At 36.8% G+C, this 24,463-nt stretch overlaps 4 protein-coding genes across 4 annotated transcripts; all 4 read right to left on the bottom strand.

Moving 5' to 3' along the window:
• Positions 1–416: 416 nt before the first annotated feature.
• On the bottom strand, positions 417–1,729 carry c1qb (complement component 1, q subcomponent, B chain). Its single transcript, XM_079834819.1, has 3 exons — positions 1,546–1,729; positions 1,195–1,372; positions 417–1,065 (listed from the first exon to the last, which is right to left on the bottom strand). Exons 1-3 carry the CDS (start codon positions 1,546–1,548, stop codon positions 527–529), a joined length of 720 nt encoding a protein of 239 aa, XP_079690945.1. The 5' UTR covers positions 1,549–1,729; the 3' UTR covers positions 417–526.
• A 148-nt stretch (positions 1,730–1,877) lies between these two features.
• Positions 1,878–4,190, bottom strand: c1qc (complement component 1, q subcomponent, C chain). The gene is made up of 2 exons (XM_079834818.1): positions 3,909–4,190; positions 1,878–3,338 (listed from the first exon to the last, which is right to left on the bottom strand). The coding sequence occupies exons 1-2, from the start codon at positions 4,075–4,077 to the stop codon at positions 2,773–2,775; spliced, it is 735 nt and encodes a 244-aa protein (XP_079690944.1). The 5' UTR covers positions 4,078–4,190; the 3' UTR covers positions 1,878–2,772.
• A 92-nt stretch (positions 4,191–4,282) lies between these two features.
• Positions 4,283–5,815, bottom strand: c1qa (complement component 1, q subcomponent, A chain). Its single transcript, XM_079834817.1, has 3 exons — positions 5,600–5,815; positions 5,289–5,455; positions 4,283–5,160 (listed from the first exon to the last, which is right to left on the bottom strand). The coding sequence occupies exons 2-3, from the start codon at positions 5,443–5,445 to the stop codon at positions 4,568–4,570; spliced, it is 750 nt and encodes a 249-aa protein (XP_079690943.1). The 5' UTR covers positions 5,446–5,455; positions 5,600–5,815; the 3' UTR covers positions 4,283–4,567.
• Positions 5,816–6,370: 555 nt separating this feature from the next.
• LOC307137089 (uncharacterized protein) lies at positions 6,371–23,202 on the bottom strand. The gene is made up of 6 exons (XM_079834569.1): positions 22,987–23,202; positions 22,774–22,813; positions 19,602–21,449; positions 19,039–19,167; positions 8,916–10,733; positions 6,371–6,725 (listed from the first exon to the last, which is right to left on the bottom strand). Exons 2-6 carry the CDS (start codon positions 22,774–22,776, stop codon positions 6,519–6,521), a joined length of 4,005 nt encoding a protein of 1,334 aa, XP_079690695.1. The 5' UTR covers positions 22,777–22,813; positions 22,987–23,202; the 3' UTR covers positions 6,371–6,518.
• Positions 23,203–24,463: the final 1,261 nt, after the last annotated feature.

Raw genomic sequence — 24,463 nt, 5'->3', positions numbered from 1 at the left:
TATATTCAAAAAATTGATAATAATATTCCTGTGATGGCAAATCTGAATTTGAATTACTCAAGGTTTCAGTGTCACATGATCCTCCAGAAATTATTCTTAATAGGCTGATTCGGGTGCTCAAGTTTTCTTATTATTATCCTCATTAAATTTTTTTTTTATACTTTTCTCAGGATTCTTCGATGAATAGAAAGTTAAAATCTTTTTTTAAATAGAAATGTTTTTAACATTATAAATGTCTTTACTTTTTGTCATAAATGAAATGCCTCCTAGCTGGATAGAAGCATTGATTTATTTCATTTGACTGACCCCAAACTTCTTTCCTATTTCTATTTATTCATTTTCTGCCAAGAAAATCAATTATTTAATCATGACGTAACATAATTAAATTACATTTGCAGTGAAATAAGTCAATAAACAACAATATATGATAGTTTTAATCAAAAGTAACATTGGATATTCCCAAGCAATGATTACAAGTTATGATTTGAGGAAGAGTAAATACAAGAATGTGGCTGTTAAAATCGTTTTATCCGTTTATTGGGAAGAGCAAGAAGCCTGTAAAAGTGCAGTCAATGTCTCTAGATAAGATAAGGCTTCCTGCAGTGGCCTTTATAGACACTTTATCGTCCATTTTCAATGGCAGTACCACAGAACCTGCAGTTACCATTATCATACCATGTGAATCACAGAATCTGATTTTCTCTTCCTCCCCTACCTGAATTTTTAGGCAGGCATACTGGTTGGATGATATGTGGTAGCTGATGTAATACATGCCAGCTGTTTTCACCTTGAAACCCTCACTATCCACATCCCCTGAGATCAGAGGGATGTCAAAAACAATTACGGTGTCTGAAGTCATTTTCTGTGACCTAGGACTTTTTTTGTAAGAGAAAACAGAAGACTGGTGTGGAGCAACTACCCCTGTAAAAACTCCCTTCTCTCCTTTCTGTCCTTTTTTCCCCGGCAGACCTTGTAGTCCATTATCTCCCTTCTGACCAGGCCTGCCTGGGAGTCCAGGAATTCCAGGATCCCCTTTTGGCCCAATTACCGGCACAGCATCATCACCTGTAAACACACAACCAGATAGTTGTTTTTTCATTATTGGATTTTTAGCCTTTATTTCGGACTGTCAAGGGAGATAAGCAAAATCAATAAGCAGTTTTTCCACATAGAAAATAAGCACTTTCACTACACCTGGATCTCCTTTTTCTCCTTTTGCACCATCCTTCCCATCGGTACCAGTAACTCCTGGAATACCTGGTCTTCCAGGGAAACCCCTGTTCCCATCACATGTCTCGGACACAGAGGAAGCCACCAGCATCAACATAATAGCAAGTTGCGGCACTACATGTACAGACATGAAGATAAACCCCTGTTTTAAAACAAAGAATACCGAACAGCATAGTTTAAAAACAACTCAAGGAAAATTATTGGAAAATTCAGTTCCCAAACTGAAACATATAACACAGCGACTGCTAAAACAAGCACTTTTTGCAAACAGAAGCAAAGCACAGATTTATTCCAATAAAAAGACTTTTATCTTACCATCTTATCTTCCAAAAAAGTGCTGTAAATACAGATGAGGGCCAAGAAGAGTGTCACATTAAATGTTTTTCTCCTGCATGTACTGTATGTATGAAGAGCTCTGGTTTGATTTCCCACTTTCAGAGGAGAAGATCAGTGTTGCACAATAAAGGGAAGTAACAAAACACATATTCATCAGAATCTCGATAAAGCTTGGATTACTTTTTCATTATCGACATTTAATTTAGCTAATGTTTGCAAGTTTCACATCCCTTTTCTGAGAAATTGAAAATGAAGCAGAGAAATGATTCAGGGAAGTATTGTGGGGGTCTTTTAAAATGATGCCAGACAAACACAAATTAAGTAGCTTTAATATAAATATCAACACAAACTGTTTTCAACATTAATAAGAAAAGACTATTAGAAAGGTTTCTAAAGGATCATGTGACACTGAAGACTGTGCAATGATGATGATAAATTCAATCCCATCACAGGAAAAAATTATTATACATTTTTTAAATATTCAAATATAAAACAGTTATTTTAAATAGCAAAAATATTTCTCAATACAACTGTTTACTATATTTTCGATCAAATAAATGCAGCATTTCTGAGCATAATAATCGTATCAGTCTTTTTTTATGATATAGATAACCTAGCTAACTTCGTTAAAAAATCATATTGTCAGGATTTGAAAATTGTAGAATAATTGTATATTGTCAGTATTGATTTGCTACACTCTAAAAACAAAAAGGTTCTATATGGCACCAAAAATGGTTATTTGGTTTTAGTGCTATATACACTCTAAAAAAAGGCTCGTAATCATAGGGGAACCTTTTTTAGTGCTATAGCACCAAACTTGGTGCTTCAGTGGTTCTTCAGCGGTTCTTCAGAGGTGCTATATAGCACCTTAGTCAAAGAACTGGTGAAGAACCTCTGAAGAACCGCTGAAGCACCAAAATTGGTGCTATATAGCACTAAAAAAGGTTCCCCTATGATTACGAGCCAAGAACCATTTTTGTTGTCATAAAGAACCTTTTTTTTTTAGAGTGTAAGGTCTTGGTTTACGTGTGTGAAATCTAATAAAGATTTGATAAGAATGAATTCATTAAACTTGAGACAAACAATTTACCGAAGAGTGATTTTATTTGATCAGAGATTTCAAAACGTAATGCATTTTTTTAAATGAGTAAAACATAGCCTTTTGTCTTAATGTTAAATTTTATAGTTCAAAATTCAATCAATCAATCATTGTGCATGAATCAGGAAACCTGAGAAAACACTGTCACCTTTCTTCCCTTCTGCATACAGGCCATTATAGTAACCTGTCATCAGCCAGACTTTCTCATTCTCTTTCAGATCAACAGCTAGTCCACCAGAGCTCGCCTGCTGGCTGTTCTTTGGCATGTGATCACAGAAAATGGCGAGCTTCTTATCATCGTGCATTAGGTTTACACACAGACTTTTTTCTTTGCACGATGCATGAAACACAAAATAATAAGTGCCAGGAATTTTACATACAAATTTGCTCTCATCAGCACTGAAATGGTTATTGACATTGGTGATGATATTAGTGAAGCGTATCAAAGAACTGGGTTCAGGAGGAAGCCTTGTGGAACGGGACACACTGAATGCAGAGTGCAGGTGAGATTTGGAAGCGTCTAAATTGCCTTGTTCCCCTGGCTGTCCTGGGGGGCCTTCTGGTCCACTTGTGCCGAAATCCCCACGGAGACCTCTCTTTCCAGGCATTCCTGTGAATCCAGTCACCCCTTTTTCACCATTTTTTATGGCTTCTTCAGGCTTGAGAGGAATCCCTGTTAAGACACACCATTGTTTTAACATCATGTTAGAGGTACAATATACCCTATCTCTTAAAGACAACTGTTAGCATTTTTAACCCTTAATGAGTAGGATAAGCTATATTATTTAGTCATTTTTATGGACCTGTTTTTATTAATGGGTCCCAAAACATTCCCTCAATGTTGGTCATAGCTAGTTTTAATGTTTGAATAACTGCTCTAGATTCATGTTATATATATATAATCATAAAGTGTATCTTTGTATGTTGATTGATTCATAGTTGCTCTTGCTCAGATTAAATCTTTTGGTAAGAATTAGCCTACACTCTTAAGAAAAAGTGGTTCTAAACAGTACCAATTTAGGGTTCTTTGGCTTGCAACAATAGCAGAACCCTTTTTGGTGCTAAATAGAAGCCTTTTTATAAGGTTCCATAAAGAACTGTGCTTTTTAAAATATAAAACAGGTTCTGAATAAGGACTGGTTCTCGGTACCCACAAACCAAAGTACTCTGAATGTTTTATTTTACATAAAGAAAATAAAAAACACACACACACACACACACACACAGAAAGAGTCAATCTTACCAGGATCTCCTTTCTCTCCCATCACCCCCTCCCTTCCATCCCGTCCAGGAAATCCAGGGATACCTGGCAAACCAGGCATCGCTCCAGCAGGACAAGTGTCCGCAGAGACCAGATGGAGGCAGAGAGAACCCGCTAAAAGTGTTCCAAAAATGATGTGACCACCAAACATGTTTGCTGTGGCGCGAGGAGATCCACACGTCTTGAAAGACTGAGCTCTATAATCCTATACAGCCTACACAAGAAGCCAATACAATGACAATCACAGTTCCTCTTTTGCACTGCACATGCAGTTGCACCCATCCAAAGACTTTTCACAAAACTGAATTCAAACAAAACCTTATTCGTTATATTTCTGGAAATAAAACTGCAAATTAGAGGGTTTTGGTTTTTGTTTACAACTTTTATTTTCATTAGATAGGCTGCATTTTTCATTGTTAATAGATTTCAGAATTTACAATCAAAATAATGTTGTATAGTCAATTATCAAAGACAACAAAGCATTTTTAAATATACAAGAATACAAGATTTTTATTCATGCATACAACAAAGCAGATTCGATGGTTTAATTTGTTTTTAAGTTGCTTACATCACTTCAGTAAAACACTACGATCAGTCAATAATCATTTGCAATGTGTTTAACACAGGCTAGGCTATCAAGTCTACTCTGTGCTTTCATTGATTAAAAATCCATTGAACACCACATACATGCTTTTGGACATTTTGCTACCACCAGCCTCTGCAAAAGGCTCAATCCATACTTTATTATTTGTAGATAGTTTGAGTACGACTCCACCTGACACAACAAGAGATAGTGATCGTAGGTTATAATCACAGAAACTTAGGCTGACTGGAGATTCACTGTTACTCTTAAGTCTGAGGCATAAGCGTCCTTCAGACGATGCGTGAAACACAAAGTAATACACACCCGGAACCGTGCAAGTGAAATAGCCAGTGTCACGTTTGAAAATATTATTGACATTGCTAAATTCGCTATCAAAGGTTATAGGTTTATCATATGAAGCATAATCTGTTCGGTTTCGCAGCACAGAGAAAGCTGGCTTCTGACTGTCAGCGATGCCATCACCGCCACCAATGCGTGCGCTGGATCCTCTAGGACCCTTAAGACCAGGGGGACCAATTGGGCCCTGTTCACCAATGAAACCCTTTAGACCAGGTTCTCCTGGGGGACCTCTGCTGCCCATCTCTCCTTTGAGCTCCTCTACGTTGATACTGTTCAGCTTATCCTGCAATGCTGATAGAACATTCATAAACCATCATTTCATTTCCTTTATTCTAAACAATTGTAAAGAATGCTATTTTTAACCGGTCATTTTCAACTAACCATGAACATGGGATGCATATTATACATTATTTTCTTACCTGGTGCTCCTTTCTCTCCCTTTGCTCCTGGCAAGCCGTCCCGACCATTGACTCCCTTCAGCCCATCTTTCCCATGTAACGCACAGTTCTCCTGACAGGAAGCAGAGGGAAGCAGCACTCCCACCCAAAGAAAAGCAAACAAAGCCAAAAACTGCATCCTAAAACATCTAGGATGAATAAAAAATTAGGACAACAACTTCACAGGCATTTTGAGGTTATGTACTATAAAAGAAACTTAAAGCCGATGTAAAATAATATAATTACGATTATAAAGTCATACAATTCTTAGTAGTTAGACAGGTCTACTTTACCAGAGTCTCGCTGTAAATTTTACACTTCTTTTCCTGATTGTAGGCAGTAAAATGAAGAAGAAGAAAAAAAGAGTTGCTGCTGAGAAAAAATTATGGGTTTCATTTCTCCAAAATTTTAACTATATAAAAAAAAAACCTCTTGAAATTGCCAACACATGCATTATTTTTCTTCCCCATTTTCCACCAGCCTGTTTCCTATCCTCAAAACAAAAGGTCAAGTATTTATTGCATTATGTAAAGTCTTAAAAAAAAAATAATAATCTGCAAAACAACCTGCATGATCCATTCCATTAATATTTGAAATACTTTTAATTAACACAATGATCAATCCTTCACTGTCACACAAGAAAGAAACATGAACAAAACAAGCATAACCAAAATAAAGTAAATATCTAATATATAAAACACAAGTAGGCTATTGTTCTTAGCTTCCTGAATTTTTAATCCGACTTAACCCTTTATCTACTCCTGTGAAAAATGATCAAATTACCAAACAGTAAACAATTTAATTATTATTTAAACCTAAACTTACCATCAATTCACTATGAGGAAGAAATATTTGATATTTTTGGTTCCAAAGGACTTTCTTTTTCTTCTGGGGAACATAAAAGTTTGTTTGATGGTAACCAAAACAGTTTGTTCTACAAAATGGCTTCTTATGTTTGGAATGAAATGACGACAGAATTTTCATTTTTGGGTCAAAGGACAGAATATACATTTTACAGAAACCAGAATAACAGTACAAAAGCATTCCATAGCAAAGCAGAAAATGTGGGTTGTTTTTTATTAATTATTGCACCTAAATAAAATTACAAACAGAATAGCACAAAGTGGCACAGAAATTCAGCATAGATGCACGACTTCATATATAAGTCACACAAAAACAACATTTAATTCATTGTCTGTTATAATACAGATTCTACAGATTATTGATGAACATGGATATTAGACTCTGATCCCTGCTCGCTTCCTTCTCATGGCACTCATGAATACCAGTTAAAGGAACAGGCGCTGTCTTACTCTCCTTCTGGTAGTATGGACAAACCTTTAGATGTTCAGAAATTGGAGGCAGTTTGTCGAAGCACCAGCTGTCCACAGTGGAGAACAGGTTGCTAAACTGCCAAACCTGATGACGTTTTGAAAGTCAATTAGTGTAATATTAAGTCAAACATTTGTTTAAAATGTTCATGCACATACACAAACTAAGTGAACTGCTGTATCATTCTGAGTTGTTTTGACATTTGACACATTTTAAGATTCATGCACTGAATATCTGTAAAATGTGTAACATTTTTGGATTAAAATATCCAAAAACCACTGTTATATATTTTGTTGACTTGGTACTTACATTATCCCAAATGTTTCCAAAAATGTTTAAATCCTCTAATATATTATGTGTTTTATTAGACGAATGAGCAACTGTTTGGCTACATTCATCGACAGAAAGCTAATCATTGTTAGCTCAACACAGTTAGTCTTATTGTTTATATCTTGTTTTCTTGATTTACCGTGAGTACCATGTTTTACCATGCCTTATATTGATCTAGCTCACTGCAGTGTGCAACAAATGTCTCATAGTAGCCGCCGAGCGAACGCACAGAGTAGCATTATAACATAACTTTCAACATACTCATGTATCTAATATGATAAAATAGCGCTGCGTTACCCCACATACGCATGACCGGAAGAAGCAAAGCGGTCGTCTGCGGCATAATAAAAGCTCCAGTGCTTGTCTCTCATTAGCAATCGCTCCAGTGGCCTCATTACACTCCACCCTGCTTCATACTACAGTAATGTTAATAATACATCTTTAATACATTAGCTCATTCATGAATATGATTTCTGCCCGAGTCCCATCGGATTCTTTTGAGGTGATGACAACAACTCTCATGATCCCACAAACTTAAGGCGTCATCAAGCTATGCCTTTGTTTTGAATAAGCAACCTCCAGCTGCGAAACTTACATTTTGTGCCAATGGTGCCTGTCATAAAAAATGCATTTTTGATAAAATTGCCCCTAAAGGTTCTAACATTCTCAGAAGGAATTTTAAAAATACATAAAAAAAAACATCAATAGAAAACCAATAACAGGTTAAAATATCCAATATACTGTATAATTCATTTATAAATCTAATACAGCGCATATATTTAACAATATATTATTTACAATTTCAACAGCATCCCCTTTTCTTAAGTTCTTTTCTCTAGCTAAATAGCGAGCTATGGATGGACACAGACAGACTTTCCTGAGGTAAATGTAAAGTTCCCTGACATGTTCATAAGCAGTTTTATTGATGTCTTACTACTGTTGAAACACTGGCATGGCTGTTATATGAAAGATGTTACATTTCAGTAAGTTGTACTGTATCTTTTACCATAGCCTACCTTCTCATGTCCACTCATGTTTTGTTGTACTACTAGTAGGGCAAGCAATGATCAGTTGTGCACTCTGTGCTGAACATCAAAACAATTATTGTTTGAATTTCGTAATACAACTAACATTATTTAAAAGCTGAGACTCTGGTTTATCAAAAATAGCATAAAACTGTAAAATTATATTTATTTTCCGTTATTCCACAAATGGTTCATTGAGACTTACGACTCAATAAAGTGGTGCAGCTATGACATCACATGCGAGTTAGCATTTTAGCAATTCCGGTTCCATCGTCCCATCGTTTTTTTTATGGGATTTTGTTTAAATGGCTGAAATAAGGTTTGTGGCGAACACAAGCTCCAGACATCGGTATCACCCCACTCGTAATTTATTTTTAAGATGTTATATCTTAAAAAAGGCGGTTGTTAATATGTTTACATATTGCCCCTTTTTTACATTTGAGCCCCTGCCCCTGACAAACTCTCTGCACGGCCCTGTTTTACAGCCTCGTTCTGCTTATAATTGTGATCTTATAAACTACTCTAACTCTAATGGGAAAATGTTTTTAGATAAAAACTGAAATAGTTGTTGGAAGCTTAGTGATGGTGACGTTAAAGTCGAGTGACCGTGGTGTAGTCCGTTTATAACCTGGCTTTTTACTTCTGGCGACTGCATTTAGGCTTCAAAATTAAGAAAAGTTGTGTTCATCTGTGATAATCATCTTGATGGACAAAACGTGTAAATATCTTTACATAAGTAAGTAGCTTGTTTTTTGCGATAATCCAAAAGATTATGGAAAAATCCTTATGGGTTTTTATTGAGGGTGATGCTAACTTCCGGTTGGCCTACAAAGTAACGTCAAACCTGCACCACTCTGTGATATTCTCTACACAAGTTTGCAACTTTTCATTATTCAGATTTTTAATTGCGGTAGAAACTCACCCTCTTTCTGGTTCTCCAGCACCATCCACCATGAGAGTAGACCTTCTTCTCCCACTTCAATGAGACCATCCCTCTCTCATGAAGCAAGGTGCTGCATACCTCCCTCATGAGACGGGACACCAGAGCCAGCTGTGACAGGGTGAAGCTGTCGAGAAATCCGGCAACATGGACCAGAACCTCAAAAGGTAGCCTGCTCAGAGCATCTGTATTGCGTGCACGCTTTCTTTCCATGGTCACCGTTTTTACACCTTCATACAGTGTGTCTGGAACCTCTGGTCTGAGGCAGAAGGTACTGAGCTCTCTGTCATAGAAGACCTTCGCTCTGTGAGAGCTGGGCTGAAACCTTCTCTGAATAAAAGTGCAGCCGAGGTAGGCAAGAGGGCATCGCTGTTCAAACCATCCACTGACGCAACTCTGGATATCAGAGTGAACATTCTTGTAGTGTGAGGGATACTCATCCCGTCTGAACGTGTGGTTGCACAGGTACGTAAACGCAGAGCTGGATTTGTTGTGCCTTCTGGTGACGCTCTCAGCCTGAATGTGGACATGAAGTTTCAAAGCCCGGTCAGCAGTGATGTCAGCCAGCGAGGTCTCTGCTTTGAAAGGTGCAGAGTAGAAATCATATGTCTGAGTTCCAACGTCCAGAAGAAGGGCGTCTGTGCACGCTGATTCAGCTATGAGATGCCCCCGTAGTTCCCTCTCCAAAGAGCACAATAGAGTAGCTTGAACTTCATCCCATTTTGGCATGTCATCGATTTCGACACCTAAGTCAGATGTGTCTACGCTTGTGTTCACCCTCTTGTTATGTGAGGGGTTTCGAATGCGACTGTGTTTGGCTTTGAAGCTGGTTGGGATTTTGAAAGTGCGGACTGTTTTAATCTTCATGGGCTCCAAATGTTCGTAAACAAGTTTCTTTTTGGGTCTTGTGTCACATGCAAAGAGAGATGTGGCAATGAGGAATTTATGCTCATCCATTTCATATGGGTTGTATTGAGGGATGTCAGTAGCTGCATCTTGACTGTCAATCTGCATTTCCCGCTCTTCCTGTAAGACTTCTAGCCTGCTCGGGTTTGCTCGTGGCTTTATTTCATTACCATGAGAGGGTTCAGGATTTTTCCCCAAAGCTTTTATTGTTTGCTTGCAGCCACTCAATTCCATGCTAAACATTCTTTCCCAAATATTATAGCCTTCGAGGTTCAACGCATTAGGATTCCTCGCCAGTTCTTCTCGTTCCTCCTGAGTCAGACCTCCTTCTTCAGTTTCCGTGCTTGAAGACACAAACGCTTCCTCGACTCTATTGGAGAATGGTTCCCCTCCCACGGCCCCCTCTGGGACTGCAACTGAAGGCTCCTCAGCCAACTTTTCAGTAAGTTCAGGGAAGATAGTCTTCATTTTGAGAGAATGAAAGAGGTGCTGCTGGTCCCTCAGAGCCATCGAGAGATCCAGAGGTTCCTGAGTGTAGTTCTCCTTCAAAACATTCTCATAGAACTCAGGGGTCTCAAACTCTTCGATGGGCCATCTGTTCCACTCCATGGAGCAGGAGACGACACTAGCAGGACACACCGTCAAGTGCTTAGCTAGGTTTGAGCGGCACAGGGTGAATGGACAGCCATATTCAACGTTGAGACAAGGCACCCTTTCATTGGGGCACAAAAGCATGTGTTCTTCTTCCTTGCACAGGTGAAACACGGCACCGCATAGCAAATGGCAGCTGATGATCGCACATGACACAGAAATCTCAATTGCCGTCTTGCAGCGGCGGCTGTGGCAGCTCTCACAGTGGCGATGAAGCTTGGATGTTTGGGTCCTTTGTCTACCCTGTGACGAAATGCAAGATAATGGTGTTTTACAGTGTTTTAGACTGGATAGACAGTTAAAGTGTTTTACCCATAACTGTAAGTGAATGTAAATGACGTAAAAGGCGCCTTTGATTTTATTTTCCTCTAAACCAATAGATGGCACAACTTGCAGCAGCACTTTACCAAACATCCGCTTTTCAAAATGCACATGAAAATTTGGCTTATCCTTGATGCAATCACTGGCAGCAGCGCAAAGTTGATTACAGAATATTTGATCTAATGTTTGATCATTTTTTTTAAATGTTGTAGATTTAAGGAATAAATGAGAATCGTTAAAATGACTGAATATATTTTGAGACAAAGGTCTTTTGAATGGTTTTCAGTTTTGTTCAAGATAATTATAGCAATGGAAGAATATGTAAAAGTAACGTATATATGCACCTGCTATTGGGGCAAAAGGCACAATAATAAACATGATAATAAACAACTGGCTGACTTTTCCATTTGTTGAAATGACATGGTAAGATTCAGATACACTCTAAAAAAAAAGGCTCGTAATCATAGGGGAACCTTTTTTAGTGCTATATAGCACCAATTTTGGTGCTTCAGTGGTTCTTCAGCGGTTCTTCAGAGGTGCTATATAGCACCTTAGTCAAAGAACCGGTGAAGAACCTCTGAAGAACCACTGAAGAACCACTGAAGCACCAAAATTGGTGCAATATAGCACTAAAAAAGGTTCCCCTATGATTACGAGCCAAGAACCATTTTTGGTGCAATATAGAACCTTTTTTTTTTAGAGTGTAGCAATTAACATTAGGTTGGGGTGTCCACCTTAGAGATAATCACCATTATAATGAAACCATTTAAAAACAAAAACAAAAAACAAAAATTAATCAAATATATTTATTCTTACTACTGTAAAGCTATGAACTCAATGCTTTCAGAATCTTTACTTTTTAAAATGATTTTGTTTCTGTATTTTTAAAATATATTTTTATATTAACATATTTTAATGACAGTATATTTATTGACCAAAAATGTATTAGTTTATTTATCAAATAATAAGTATTAACTTATTAAAAAAAATATTGTTTTAGCTGAAGTGTTTGTATAAATAATGTATTGTGTGGCTTTTGCCCTGTGCTGGATGGGACAAATTTGCATTTGCCCTATGCTTGCCCCCTCATACATTTTTAAACAAAATTTTATGATTTGTTTTAACACAAAATCTGATGCTCCATCAATGTTCAATACAAACATATATATTCTTTCTGCAAACACTATGGGAGTTTTCTTTAGGTAGGTATGCCTTTAGCCCCTTTGTAGGCCTACCTATACTGTGTTCATTCTTATTCTATGTGGTAAAAACTGTATTTGAGAAATAGCCCATTATTAACTCTAAGCCAATGCTGAAAACCTAAATGCTTCTTGCAGAAACAATATAGGCCCTACATATTTAGACTGCTATGTTTATCTTGCATTTGGTAAAAAGGCAAACAAAAGTTGACCTACCATAGTGTTTTACTGTGAGCTCCACAGCGGTGTTCAGCTTACTAAGTTTGAGTAGGCCTATATCTGTGTCTGCCCAATAGTTAAAAATAGACACTTATACTTAGCAGTGTGACTTGTTCTGTGGCATTCAAGAGTCGAGTTACATGTTCTGCACCCTTACCCGGTGTTTTCAAGGTATCCAAAAACTCAGTCCCAGTTCACGACAAAACTTCAATCTTTGACCGCCGCGCAGCATCTTGCTAAAAGTTTTTAAAAAGTTTGACACAGCGTCTTAAAGTTTCTTGAACTTTTCTTTTTCAGCTGTGCTGCGTCGGGCTGTTTTAAAGTTTCAGTATTAGACTTAGATTAGCATTTGTTTGTTAGATCTATTTGTACAACGGTGCTATTCTAATAATACAATTATTGTGCATATGGTGTGCACGAAAAGTGATAGGCTACTCTATGGATTTAGCTCGCTGTTTGAATTAAAATTAACCCCTTGAGGTCGAAGATCTTGTGGCGCAACAGCCTCAATTTTTTTTCTTATTAAAGAGACTCAAATAATTCTGTCGATTTTTATCATTCAGGCAAGTGTTATACATCATTATAATCTGTTAAATTTCCACTTTTATTTGTGTACACTCACAATAAAAACGCTAAAATGTTGTGCTTTTTGCAAAAATAAAGACAAACATGATGCACGATCTGCAGCCTCTCTCTCAATGACGTCTAATCTGATTCTCTTCAGAAAATGAACTCTAACCTAGTGAATACTTGTCACACAAACATGAGACATATGTCTAAAGAAACGTAGAAAATTAAAACAAAAACAAATATTCTCTGTTTATGTAATCTGTTTGAAAAAAAAGAGATGTCAGTCGTTCGTGAACCTCTTCATTATCAAAAGAGCAATGCCCACATCAACTCAAATAAACATATCAACATTCCTGCATGTACTTTACATCATTTTGAGACGTGTTGTGGAATAATCCTGGAATCATTTACCTCAGAAAAAGCTGTTTATTTCTATGAGTAACTGCCAGCCGATTGTGAGGTAAGTTTATTCTGTTAGTTTCTGTGAAAATATTATTCCGCAAAAGACTGTTTAAATATGAATGCTGCAGTGTCCCATTCAACCTGAATTCACCCTTCACTCTTTGAAATCATAATTGCATTGCATGTTGTTTTAAATCCCAAATATTTTACTTATAACAATCATCATTCCTAATTATTCAGTTATTTGTATTTACTGAAAACTGAATTGTGTTCAGTGTCACAATATTACTGTTTTTTTTAAGCATGAGACTTCTTTCAAAAACATTCATGATGCAATTAAGTCATGGAAAAAACATGCTGCTTTACTATCAGTGATTTAATGTTTTACTGACTGATTGGGTTAGTTCACCCCAAAATGGAAAAAAGTACTTTTCCGTACACTTACAACTAAAATTTTTACATTCTTATTTGAATTGACACATTTATTGAAGATGTGACTAGAACATGTTTAGGTAGCCTTTACCGTCAATATGAATAATGATACCTTGCTATAATAATCTCTCTGCTTGCCTATGAGTTTAGGGATAGTTCACTCAATTCTGTCATCATGTATTCACTCTTATGTTGTCAAAACCTGTATGATTTTCCTGTATGATATGAGGCGGAATGACGGCATCAGTCACCATTCACCTTCACTGTAACTTAAGGGAACTTGCTGCCTGTAACCATCTTTTTCTCTGCGGAAGAAAGTCATGCAGGTTTAGGACAAGATGAGAGTGAGTAAATGATGACAGAATGCTCATTTTCAGGTGAAGTGCATCTTTAATGAGGACGAGCACCTGCTGTCAGGGGATCATTCAGAGGTTGCCTGGTGACGTTGAGCTGCTAAATGAAGAAACTGAAAGAATGGCGTTTGTAACCGCTGTGGGTGGCAAAGTATCAGTTTACACAAACAAACGTTTTGTTTCTGACTCTCAAAAGATTTACATGTTTATTTATTTATATGTATATTTATATGCTGATAGTAATAAGGAAGACCGGGACTGTCAGTCACAGATGCGATTTGAGTCAAATATTGTATAAATGCAATTTCATATCTTTATTTTTGTATTTTTCATACATTTCACCTTCAATTTACATTCAATTCAGTTCACATTCAATTAATTAATTTCAATTCACATTCAGTTATTTCAATTAAATTCACATTCAATTTGATTCACATTCAATTCACATTTCATTCAATTCACATTCAATTCACATTAAGTTATTTCATTTCAATTCAATTAACATTCAAATCACATAAAATTCGATTCACATTCAGTTCAATTCACATTTAATTCAATTCACATTCAATTCGATTCACATTCAATTCACATTCAATTCGATTCACATTCAATTCACATTCAATTCGATTCACATTTAATTAAATTCACATTCAATCCGATTCACATTCAATTCGATTTACATTCAATTCACATTCAACGAGATATGAAGAGTTCAGATGCAAATGACACTAAACGCCACCTCCGTCAAAAAATAGATGATATTGAGCGAATGCTCTCTGCATATAGTATACGTTTATCAATTACTTTCATTACTTTCAAGTCCACAGAAGTCATTAAATGAATCATATGATTTCAAGATGAATGACGCTGTGCGAAAGAGCCGTCTTTCATTTGCCAAGCTTTCATTGTTACAGTTGCAATGACAGGATTTTGCGAGTACCCTACTGTGTGGATCAGTTTCTTCATTGTTACATTTTGAATTCTCCTTTCATCATATGCAATGTTTCCAGTTGCATCTTTAGTGATTTTGCAACTGTTGACTGCTTTTTGTCCAAACAGGTGGACTTAGTGGTTTTTGCAACAACATAAAAAGCACACATGGACTTAGCTGGTTTAAGACAGTTAAATTTGTTAAATACCCGTGAATTGACTAAAGTGACATTTTTGAAAATAAGGCATTTCAATAACTGACTAATAACCTTTTCATTGCTATTAAAGTGAAATTACTGAACCTAAACATAGAAGCCTGATAAAAAATGCTAATTTAAAAGAAAAGATGTCAGATGGACTTAGAGGTTTTTGCATCTGAACTCTTCATATATATATTTGTTAATTTTATCTTATATTTTATTTAGATGCCTATAATTTCTGCAGCAAAATGCCACTGAGAGGAGGTTTTATTTCACTTTTCAGGTATGTTTTATATATTTTTTATTTATTATTACGATTGTCAAGTTTCATACAAACTGTGGTCGCGTTTTGCAATGCTACTATTGGTTCAAATGTAAACTATGTTTGTATACTGTTGTAATGTAATACGGAGTTGCAATGGGGAATACACACTGTTGATGCCTAATGTCTGCTGTGAAACACACTGAGAGGATGTTTTATTTCAGAAACAGATTTCCTCGCATATATTGGAGGATTGAGCCCACCGGAGTGTGAGAATGAAATCGTATGAACGGATTGTCCAAATCACAATGCAGAATACAAAAGAAAGACCAAATACATTACATTAGTGTCAAGATCAGTCACACCTGCTTGCTGTGCGAGAAAAAAACTCTCACTGAAGCTCACAAACGTGCTGCGTAACACATAAGAATGAACCTCATTGGTTATTGCACGTCAAGCGAACATGCTTGAGCTTCCGTTGGTTTACCACAACTGATTTGTGAGTTGATGATTATTTATGTAAATAAAAGCCTAAATTAAATCTGTTTATTATTCAAAGCGATAATTTTTCTTTAGAAAATGTGGACTTAAAGGGATAGTTCACCCAAAAATGAAAATTAGCCCATAATTTACTCACCCTCAAGTCATCCTAGGTGTGTATGACATTCTTCTTTCAGACGAATAATATAAGAGTTATATTACAAAAGTCCAGGCTTATCCAAGCATTTGAATTTGATTCATAGTTGCTCTGTTTTTGAAGTCCATAAAAAGTGCATCTGTCTGTCAAATAACGTGCTTCACGCGGCTCCGGTGTTTTAATAAAGGCCTTCTGAAGCGAATCGACACGTTTGTGTAAGAAAAATATTCATATTTAAAACTTTATCAAGTAAACTTTCGGCCGACCGCCTTCCATGGAAAAGTGTTGAATGTTGAAAGTGAAACTCAAGATGCGTACGTGAAGTCATGGCGAGCGGACCTGGTCACGTTAGTCTTTTGATCAGCGGGTGAACTTTCAACAATTTTTCCATAAATTGAACAGGGAAGGCGGTCGGCCGAAAGTTTACTTGATACAGTTTTAAATATGAATATTTTTCTTACATAAACGTGTCGATTCGCTTCAGAAGGCCTTTATTAACACCTCAGATGGGCAGATGCACTTTTTATGGACTTCAAAAACAGAGCAACTATAAATCCAATTCTAATGCTTGGATTAGCCTGGACTTTTGTAATATACTGTAACTCCAATTTTATTCGTCTGAAAGAAGAATGTCATATACACCTAGGATGACTTGAGGGTGAGTATTATGGGCTAATTTTCATTTTTGGGTGAACTATCCCTTTAACTGCGCAATTCATACACTGTAAAAAATTTATAATCTTCCCAACTCAAAATTTTCTAGTGACTGTTTACATCTAAAGTTTTCAATTGGCCCAAGTGAAATTCTGTAAATGTAATTTTATCAATTGTGGCAAGAGCCTGTTAACATGGGCTCAATTGGAAATAATATGTTGAGCCAATGGAAAAAATTTATAATCTTCCCAACTCAAAATTTTCTAGTGACTGGTCACATCTAAAATTTTCAATTAGCCAAATTGAATTTCTGTGAATTGAATTTTATCCATTGTGGCAACAGCCTGTTAACATGGGCTCAATTAGAAATATGTTGAGCTAATGGAAAAATTTAATTTACCAACACTGTAAAAAATGTCAGACCTCTCCAATTAAAAATTTTCTAGTGACCGATCACATCTAAATTTTTTAGTTGGCCAAATTGAAAAATTTAGATGTGATCAGTCACTAGAAATTTTTGAATTGGAGAAATGTTTTACAGTGAAACTGTGAGGTTGGTCCAATTAAATATTTTAAATTGTAGTAACAATTGTTTATTTCTCACTGTCCCAAAAGACAAAAATGACTAAAAACATAAATATATTAAGCAAAATACAGAAACAGACAACAGGGTTGACATTTTATCACATTACTTTATTAACAAGTAAATTCCAACACAGGATATTTGGGTGAAAATACCTTATTTTCAATAAGGAAAAACTCTGAATACATTCAAGAAGTCTTCTGCATAACAGGATGTGTTGTTGTGGTGAAGAAAACGCGGCACTGCAAGCTAAAAACCTGCAAATAAAAATAAAAACTAACATTAATGACAAAGCTCCCCTGCATCACATCTGGCAAGAGACAGAACAGAAGTTTCTTCATTATATAATGAGGATGAGACGAATGAATGGACATAAGAAAATCACGAGCTTGACGTGTTTGATATTAAAAGGCAATAACTCAAGCCCTGAAAGAGGCCGACGCCAAACGCACCGTGTTCAACAGTCGCATGCCGCACATATCACACAAATGACTTAATTTCCTTATTACCTATTGTTTTAGACATATAAGACATGAGGAAAATAAAACTATTGGCTACAGGCTACCATTAGATAATTATGTGGTAAACGAGAACACACTCATGAAAACAATGAATGCATGAACTCGTGATTCTACAAAATGTCTTTTAAACTTCATACCCGGTCATAAAGCAAAACTCTGGAGAATAATTTCAGTGCTAAATACTCACCAAAGTCTTTGTGAGATGAATATCTCTATTCTCTCGGGAATGTGTTTCGGTCTTCAGCACCTGCTGGTTCGGCTCCGCTCGCGCTGCCGCTCACGCGTCTCCGCGTTTGAAATCTCCACACAAACGGTTTTTTTCAAGCGCATTTTGCGCATGCGTATACCGTTTTTCGGACGGAGGATTTGTTCAGCCAACATGGATTTTTCACTTCGACTTCATAGATTGACTGAGCACAATTAAATATGTTCGGTGAATATACAATTTTAATTTTTAGTGAAGACCTTAAGCTATGATTAGTACAATTCATCTTTTTGCATGGCGATAATTATTTGGAAGTCATTTATTGGGCCAATATGTAATGATCAATTTACACAATTTTTCCCCCCAATTTTTTTTTACAGTGTATGCATTAGCTTTATGATCTCTTTATGATCTTTTTAAAGTGTCAAAATGTCAGTTGCGTCTTGCGTAGCTGTCTATGGAGGAACAGAAAGCTCTCAGATTTTCAAAAAGATTTTGTGTTGTGATTTTTGTTGTTTGTGTTGACATTTGTGTTGTGAAGATGAACAAAAGTCTTACAGGTTTGGAACAACATGAGGGTGAGGAATTAATGAAGTTTTACAAAGATGTCAAACACATAAAAATTACATTTGAGACCTGAAAGTGAACATTTTATTCAAACCTAGAAATAAAATGATTAATAAATAACCAAAAGTAACACAATTCTGCATTATTTCTATAGGCCACTAATAAGCAAATCAGGTTTTACACAAACTTATGGAGTTCATGCAACTTGAGTTCTGCTGTCATCAAAGCAAAAACGTATATACTTAAACATCCTAAAATTAATGTTAATTGTTATATCCATTTTTACACTCGTGATATGATTTGTAAAGAAAAAAAATGTATCAGAAAAAAATGATAAATAGAATACATTTTCACTAGTAGACATTTGAACCACACTGTAAGCGTCATACAAAAAAACTTCAAAATAAAAGTTCCAGTTACAGTATCATTTGCGTCCCATAAACAAAGAAACCAAATCGTGTCTCTTCTTTCCTTTGTTGTCAAACACACTGACCAGGGCAAAAGGTTCAGTTTTCTGTTCCGTTTGGAAGAATGGACAGTGTTTCAGGTGCTCAGCCATTGATGGTGTGTTGCCGATGCACCAGTTATCCACTTTGCTGAAAAGAGTACTGAACTCCCAGACCTAAGAAAGAGAGATAAAGAAATATGAGGGAGAGAATATAGGTAATGTCAATAAGAGATGTTTACCTTAAACTTGAAACTTTTGAAAATCTGTCAAATGAAAATGTCTTTCAATATTTTTGATTGGCCTAAATTCTATTCCGTTTCTGATTTTAATACCAATTTTATCAGTCCTATCTTCATTTTATGCAGATTTTGAATTATTAGAATCTTTTCATTTAAAAAAAACAAAAAGAAAATGTAGGTCTACTAAACAAATGACTTAATATGGTAAATTTAATGAATTGCTATTTAATTTTTTTAAATAAATATTTTTAATAGCAATTAATTATAAACAAATGTTGTAATGCATTATTATGGCTGGTTTAAGTCATTGGTATAAAAATATATAAAATAAATTAATACATTTAAAAAAATGCAGAGTAAAAGCCTTACTATGGTGGGTTTCCAGCGGGCTCCTCCATGAGAGTATGACTTCTTACGCCACTTAAAGGCCACCATTCCTCTCTCCTGCAGAAGCGTGGCACATATATCCCTAAACATTTGTGAGACCAAGGCTAGCTGGGACAAGGTGAAACTATCCAGGTAACCAGCAATGAGGTGAAGCACCTCAAAGGGAAGGTTACTGAGAGAATCTTCATATTTGGCACGTGCCTTTAGTGCGACAGTCTGCAAATCGCTAAGAGAGGTAGGAACCTCAGGTGTGAGGGTGAAAATACTGAGCTCTTGGTTATAGGAGACTTTGGCCCTGTGTGTGGCGGGCTGTAATCTTCTCTGACTAAAAGTGCAACCAAGGTAGGCCAGAGGGCATCTCTGCTCAAACCAGCCACTCAGACAGGATTGTACATCCAAATGCACGTTCTTAAAGTGTGAGGCAAACTCATCCCGCCGGAAGAAATGGCCACACAGGAACGTGAAAGCAGAGGTGGATTTGTTGTGTCTGAGGGTAACAGTTTCTGTATCAAGCTCAACGTAAAGCTTCAAATCTCTGTCTGCTGTAATTTCACTCAGAGTCGCATTGTATTTGAAGGGAGCTGTGGCAAAATTATATGTCTGTGTCGCGATATCAACGTAAAGTCCATCTGTCCCCACAGTTTCACTTATTTTGTGGCCCCTTACCTCAGCCTCTGCAGAACAGAGTAGGGTTGCAAACATCTCATCCATCTCCTGGCCATTTTCTTCAGAAATATCAAGGTCAGACGTGCCGACACACTTGTGCTCAGTCAATACTCTTGCACAAAATTCTCTATGTTCAATGCGTTTTTGTCTGTAACTACTGGGAACCTTAAAGGAACGTAGAGTTTGGACTGGTATTGGCTCCAGGCTCCCATAAACAAAATCTCTCTCTCTGGGTGTGCAAGCATCCATCTGACCAAAGGAGATCAGCATGCGGCCGTGATGCACTATGTACATGTTGAATTCTCTGGGTTTCACATCCTGCCCGAGTCTCTCCAGGACGCCATCCTGCCAAGGTGCATATCCAGATTTGGAGGTATCCACATGGGATACATTGTCTTTCTCTTTCTCAGGCTCTACAGAAGCTCCTTGTGGCATATTTTTTCCTTTCTTATCTTCTGTTTTTGAAGCCTCTGCCTCTGCCTCCGCCTGCTTGCAACCTCCCATTTCCATGCTAAACATCTTTTCAAACAGATTGTACTTCTCCTTGTCAATGGTACCATTTAGGACCACATCTTCATTTAGAGATTTCTCACGAGCTTTTGATGCTTCATTTACTAAAACTGAACCTCCATGTCCGTTGACATGAATCCCATTACACACTGCTTCCTCCTTGTCATCCCCCTCCACTGGTGCAGGTTCCTCTTCTTGTTCCTCCATCAACTCAACAAAGCAGCTCCTCATTTTCAACCTGGCACATAGATGTTTCTGGTCTCTCAGTGCCATGGAAAGATCCAGTGATTCCTGCTCGTGGAGCTCTTTAAGAAGGTTTGCATACAAGGGGGCATCTGGGTTCTCGACAGGCCAGCGGTTCCACTCCATCGAGCAACAGACGACGCTCGCAGGACACACCTCAAGGTGTTTGGCCAGCTGAGAGCGATGCATGGTGAAAGGGCAGCCATAGTGAGCGTTAATGCAGGGTACCTTCTCGTTGGGACACAACAGAGAGTGCTCGTCCTCTTTACATATGTGGAAGGAGGCCCCACAGAGCAAACGGCAGTTCATGACCATGCATGACACGGAGATCTCTATGGAGGCTTTGCAGCGGCGGCTGTAACAGGTCTCACAATGCCTGTGCAACCTTGGACCAGATCTCCTATAGTGGCTCTGTGGGAAAACGCAACAGACAAGCACACCAAAATGACTCATAAAGACAAGCACAGTATTCATTCTATATTGCTGTATTTCCTATTGAAACAGGATTGGGAAAAATATGTATTATTTATTTGGTAATTGTGTCACGGTCATGTTTAGTTTCTTTATCATGTCTTGTTTAGGTTCATAGTCATGTTCTGTTTAGTTTCTAGGTCATGCTGCATCCAAAATCGCATACTCTCTTGAATACGTACTTATTCTGAATAAGTAATTACTTCATGACCACTTACGTTTCAAGGTACGTTCTTTATAGTATGAATGTGTGTAGTATGAAGATAATCAGGACGTACTACATTCGCCATGTTGTCATTATGTTGCATCACTGCCATTCACAAGTCCTCTCCTGTGGCCTCATGGGAAAGTAAAGTTTCCATTATATTCATATGCACACTTCAGAATCTCACTGGAAGAAGAAGGTCATCCGGGTACTTTTTGCCTACTCTTTTATGAGTACTGTGAATTCGGACATACTACTTTTGTCACATACTGTTTTTTACCTACTGTATAGTAGGGAAGTATGTGACTACGGATGCAGCCATGGTTTTCATTGTCAACGTCTCCAAGTTCGCATTCATTTGTTAGTATGGTTTCTGATTAGAACACACCTGGTTCCTGTTTCTTTGATTTCCTGCCTCAGTATATTTAAGCCTTCAGTTTTTTTTAGTTTTGTGTTCTGCGTTAAAGTTAGATGTGCTGTGTGCTATCGCTCTGTGTTTATTAAAGTTTCATCGTCATACTGAGTAATGCTTTTCATCTTTGGATTTAGCTACACGCAAATCGTGACAAGTTGGAGTCAGGTGGTATGTAGAATTTAGGGGAAGGGACATTCTCTTTCTAAAGTGCATTTGAATGGACAAAACTTTGGGTATACCCTTAAGTGCACGATGAGTCATCAATACTTCTGGTACATTTACCAGAAGAGAAAGACTATAAATTTAGATTTTTTTATGAGTACAATAGTATATAAAGGGCCTCAAATCTAAATGATGTGGACTTAAAGCCACAAAATACCAATCTTGAGTTATTATATTAAATGATATCATCTCATTCTTTGCTCAGTTAATTATAATAATGCATTTCATTCCATGCTCCCTAATATAATACTGACCAATTCTGTAATTCAAATCTATATAATGCCTCAAATGCTATATTATACTTTCAGGTAACACTTTACAATAAGGTTAACATTAGTTAATGTATATAACAAACATGAACTAACCATGAGCAGTACATTTGTTACTGTATTATCACTGATGAGAAAATTAAATGAACATACCATTATTATCCAAAGAAGCGTCAATGAGCAACAGCAGTTTCTGAAAAAAGTTAAGTAGTAAGTATTCGTTAAAATGTCTGTAATATACTGTAACACGTCTAGACACATTGATAAAATTATAACACAATCACCTTCATGCATTTATATTTGTGTATAGGTTGCAGATAGCACTGACAGCAAAACAGCTGCCTAAACAGTTACCAGACAACTTACCTAAAGGGTGAACAATATCTAAAGAAGTTCCCCGACTTGTTCCAAGAGACCTTTCTAAGGAACAAGATGGTGGGTCATGTTAAAAATAGTCTCCTCAGCTGGCAGTAGCAAGTTACATGACCTGTAGCGATACTGTAGAAAAGTTGACAAACAAATGACAAACATTATGAAATAAAAATCCATACAGTTCTGTCTATCTTACTATAATCAGAACTCTTTGCTGCCTTCACAGGGCAAACAGACTAGAGCAGGGGTTTTCAAACTGGGGTCCGGGGACCCCACAGGGTTCCTCCAGAAGGTTCTAAGGGGTCCCCAGAAATTTTCAGAGAGTAAAAAGACAAAGCAAAAATGGTTAAAGTCTACCAAACATTCTAACGGTTTCATTTCTAAATGTGTCTCTCTTTTCTTGTTGTATACATACTTTCCAGAATTGTATGTGCGCTTTGTATCTTTCTAGTGAGTTTTTCTCACTATAGTCTTGCTCACTGGGGTTTTAAGGCAGCATTCTTAATGCAGTATTTATTGTGAAAGTTGCATATACAAATCATTTTTCATTGAAAAATGTTCTTCAGGTGTATACATCCAACAACATTAAGTATAGTATAATGTAAACATACTATTTATCTAACAGTTATAATGTTTTTTCATATATATATAGATGGATTTTAGGAAGGGGGTCCCTCATAAAAGGTTTGTCATATTTGGGGGTCCTTGGCATCATAAACCCCTGGACTACAGAACAGATCAACGTTTTTATATTAACGTTTCATGAGTGGGTCACCAGATGGCAGTCTTTCCTTTTGTTTAGGACTGGGCTCCACAAGTACACAAACTAATGTTTGTGTTCTTTTACATTCTCACCCTTTATATATATACATACACATACAGTGGCAAGAAAAAGTATGTAAACAACTTGTAGAATCTGTGAAAATGTGAATAATTTTTACTAAATAAAAGAGGTCATACAAAATGCATGTTATTTTTTATTTAGTACTGTCCTGAATAAGATATTTTACATAAAAAATGTTTAGTCCACAAGACAAAAAAAGAATAATAAAAATTGCTGAATTTATTAAAATAACCCCGTTCAAAGATTTATGAACCATTCATTCTCAATACTGTGTGTCGTTCCCTGGATGATCCACGGCTGTTTTTTGTTTTTGTTTTGTGATGGTTGTTCATGAGTCCCTTGTTTGTCTTGAGCAGTTAAACTGCCCGATGTTCTTCAGAAAAATCCTCCAGGTCCTGCACATTCTTCAGTTTTCCAGCATCTTTTTCATATTTGAACCCTCTCCAGCTGGGACTGTATGATTTTAAGATCCATCTTTTCACACTGAGGACAATTGAGGGACTCAAACACAACTACTAAAAAAGGTTGAAACATTCACTGATGCTCCAGAAGGAAACATTTACTAGTATGGCATGGTATGTAGTTCCATTATAAACATTCCACAGATGCTCATTTTGTGAATTTATT

The sequence above is a fragment of the Gobio gobio genome, assembly GCF_949357685.1.
Source record: "Gobio gobio genome assembly, chromosome: 14".
Classification (NCBI taxonomy): domain Eukaryota; kingdom Metazoa; phylum Chordata; class Actinopteri; order Cypriniformes; family Gobionidae; genus Gobio; species Gobio gobio.
This window is presented reverse-complemented; position numbering and strand designations above follow the sequence as displayed.

Excerpts from the sequence above, each read along its gene's own strand:
- c1qb (XM_079834819.1), bottom strand. Across the intron at positions 1,066-1,194 it reads AGGAGAAAAAGGAGATCCAG|GTGATGATGCTGTGCCGGTA; the intron begins GTGTAGTGAAAG and ends GTGTGTTTACAG.
- c1qc (XM_079834818.1), bottom strand. The coding sequence starts at position 4,077 with ATGTTTGGTGGTCACATCATTTTTGGAACACTTTTAGCGGGTTCTCTC. Across the intron at positions 3,339-3,908 it reads GGGAGAGAAAGGAGATCCTG|GGATTCCTCTCAAGCCTGAA; the intron begins GTAAGATTGACT and ends GTGTCTTAACAG.
- LOC307137089 (XM_079834569.1), bottom strand. Across the intron at positions 19,168-19,601 it reads CCCGCTGGAAACCCACCATA|GTCTGGGAGTTCAGTACTCT; the intron begins GTAAGGCTTTTA and ends TCTCTTTCTTAG. Across the intron at positions 6,726-8,915 it reads GCTGGAGAACCAGAAAGAGG|GTTTGGCAGTTTAGCAACCT; the intron begins GTGAGTTTCTAC and ends AAACGTCATCAG.
- c1qa (XM_079834817.1), bottom strand. The coding sequence starts at position 5,445 with ATGCAGTTTTTGGCTTTGTTTGCTTTTCTTTGGGTGGGAGTGCTGCTT. Across the intron at positions 5,161-5,288 it reads GGGAGAGAAAGGAGCACCAG|CATTGCAGGATAAGCTGAAC; the intron begins GTAAGAAAATAA and ends ATGTTCTATCAG.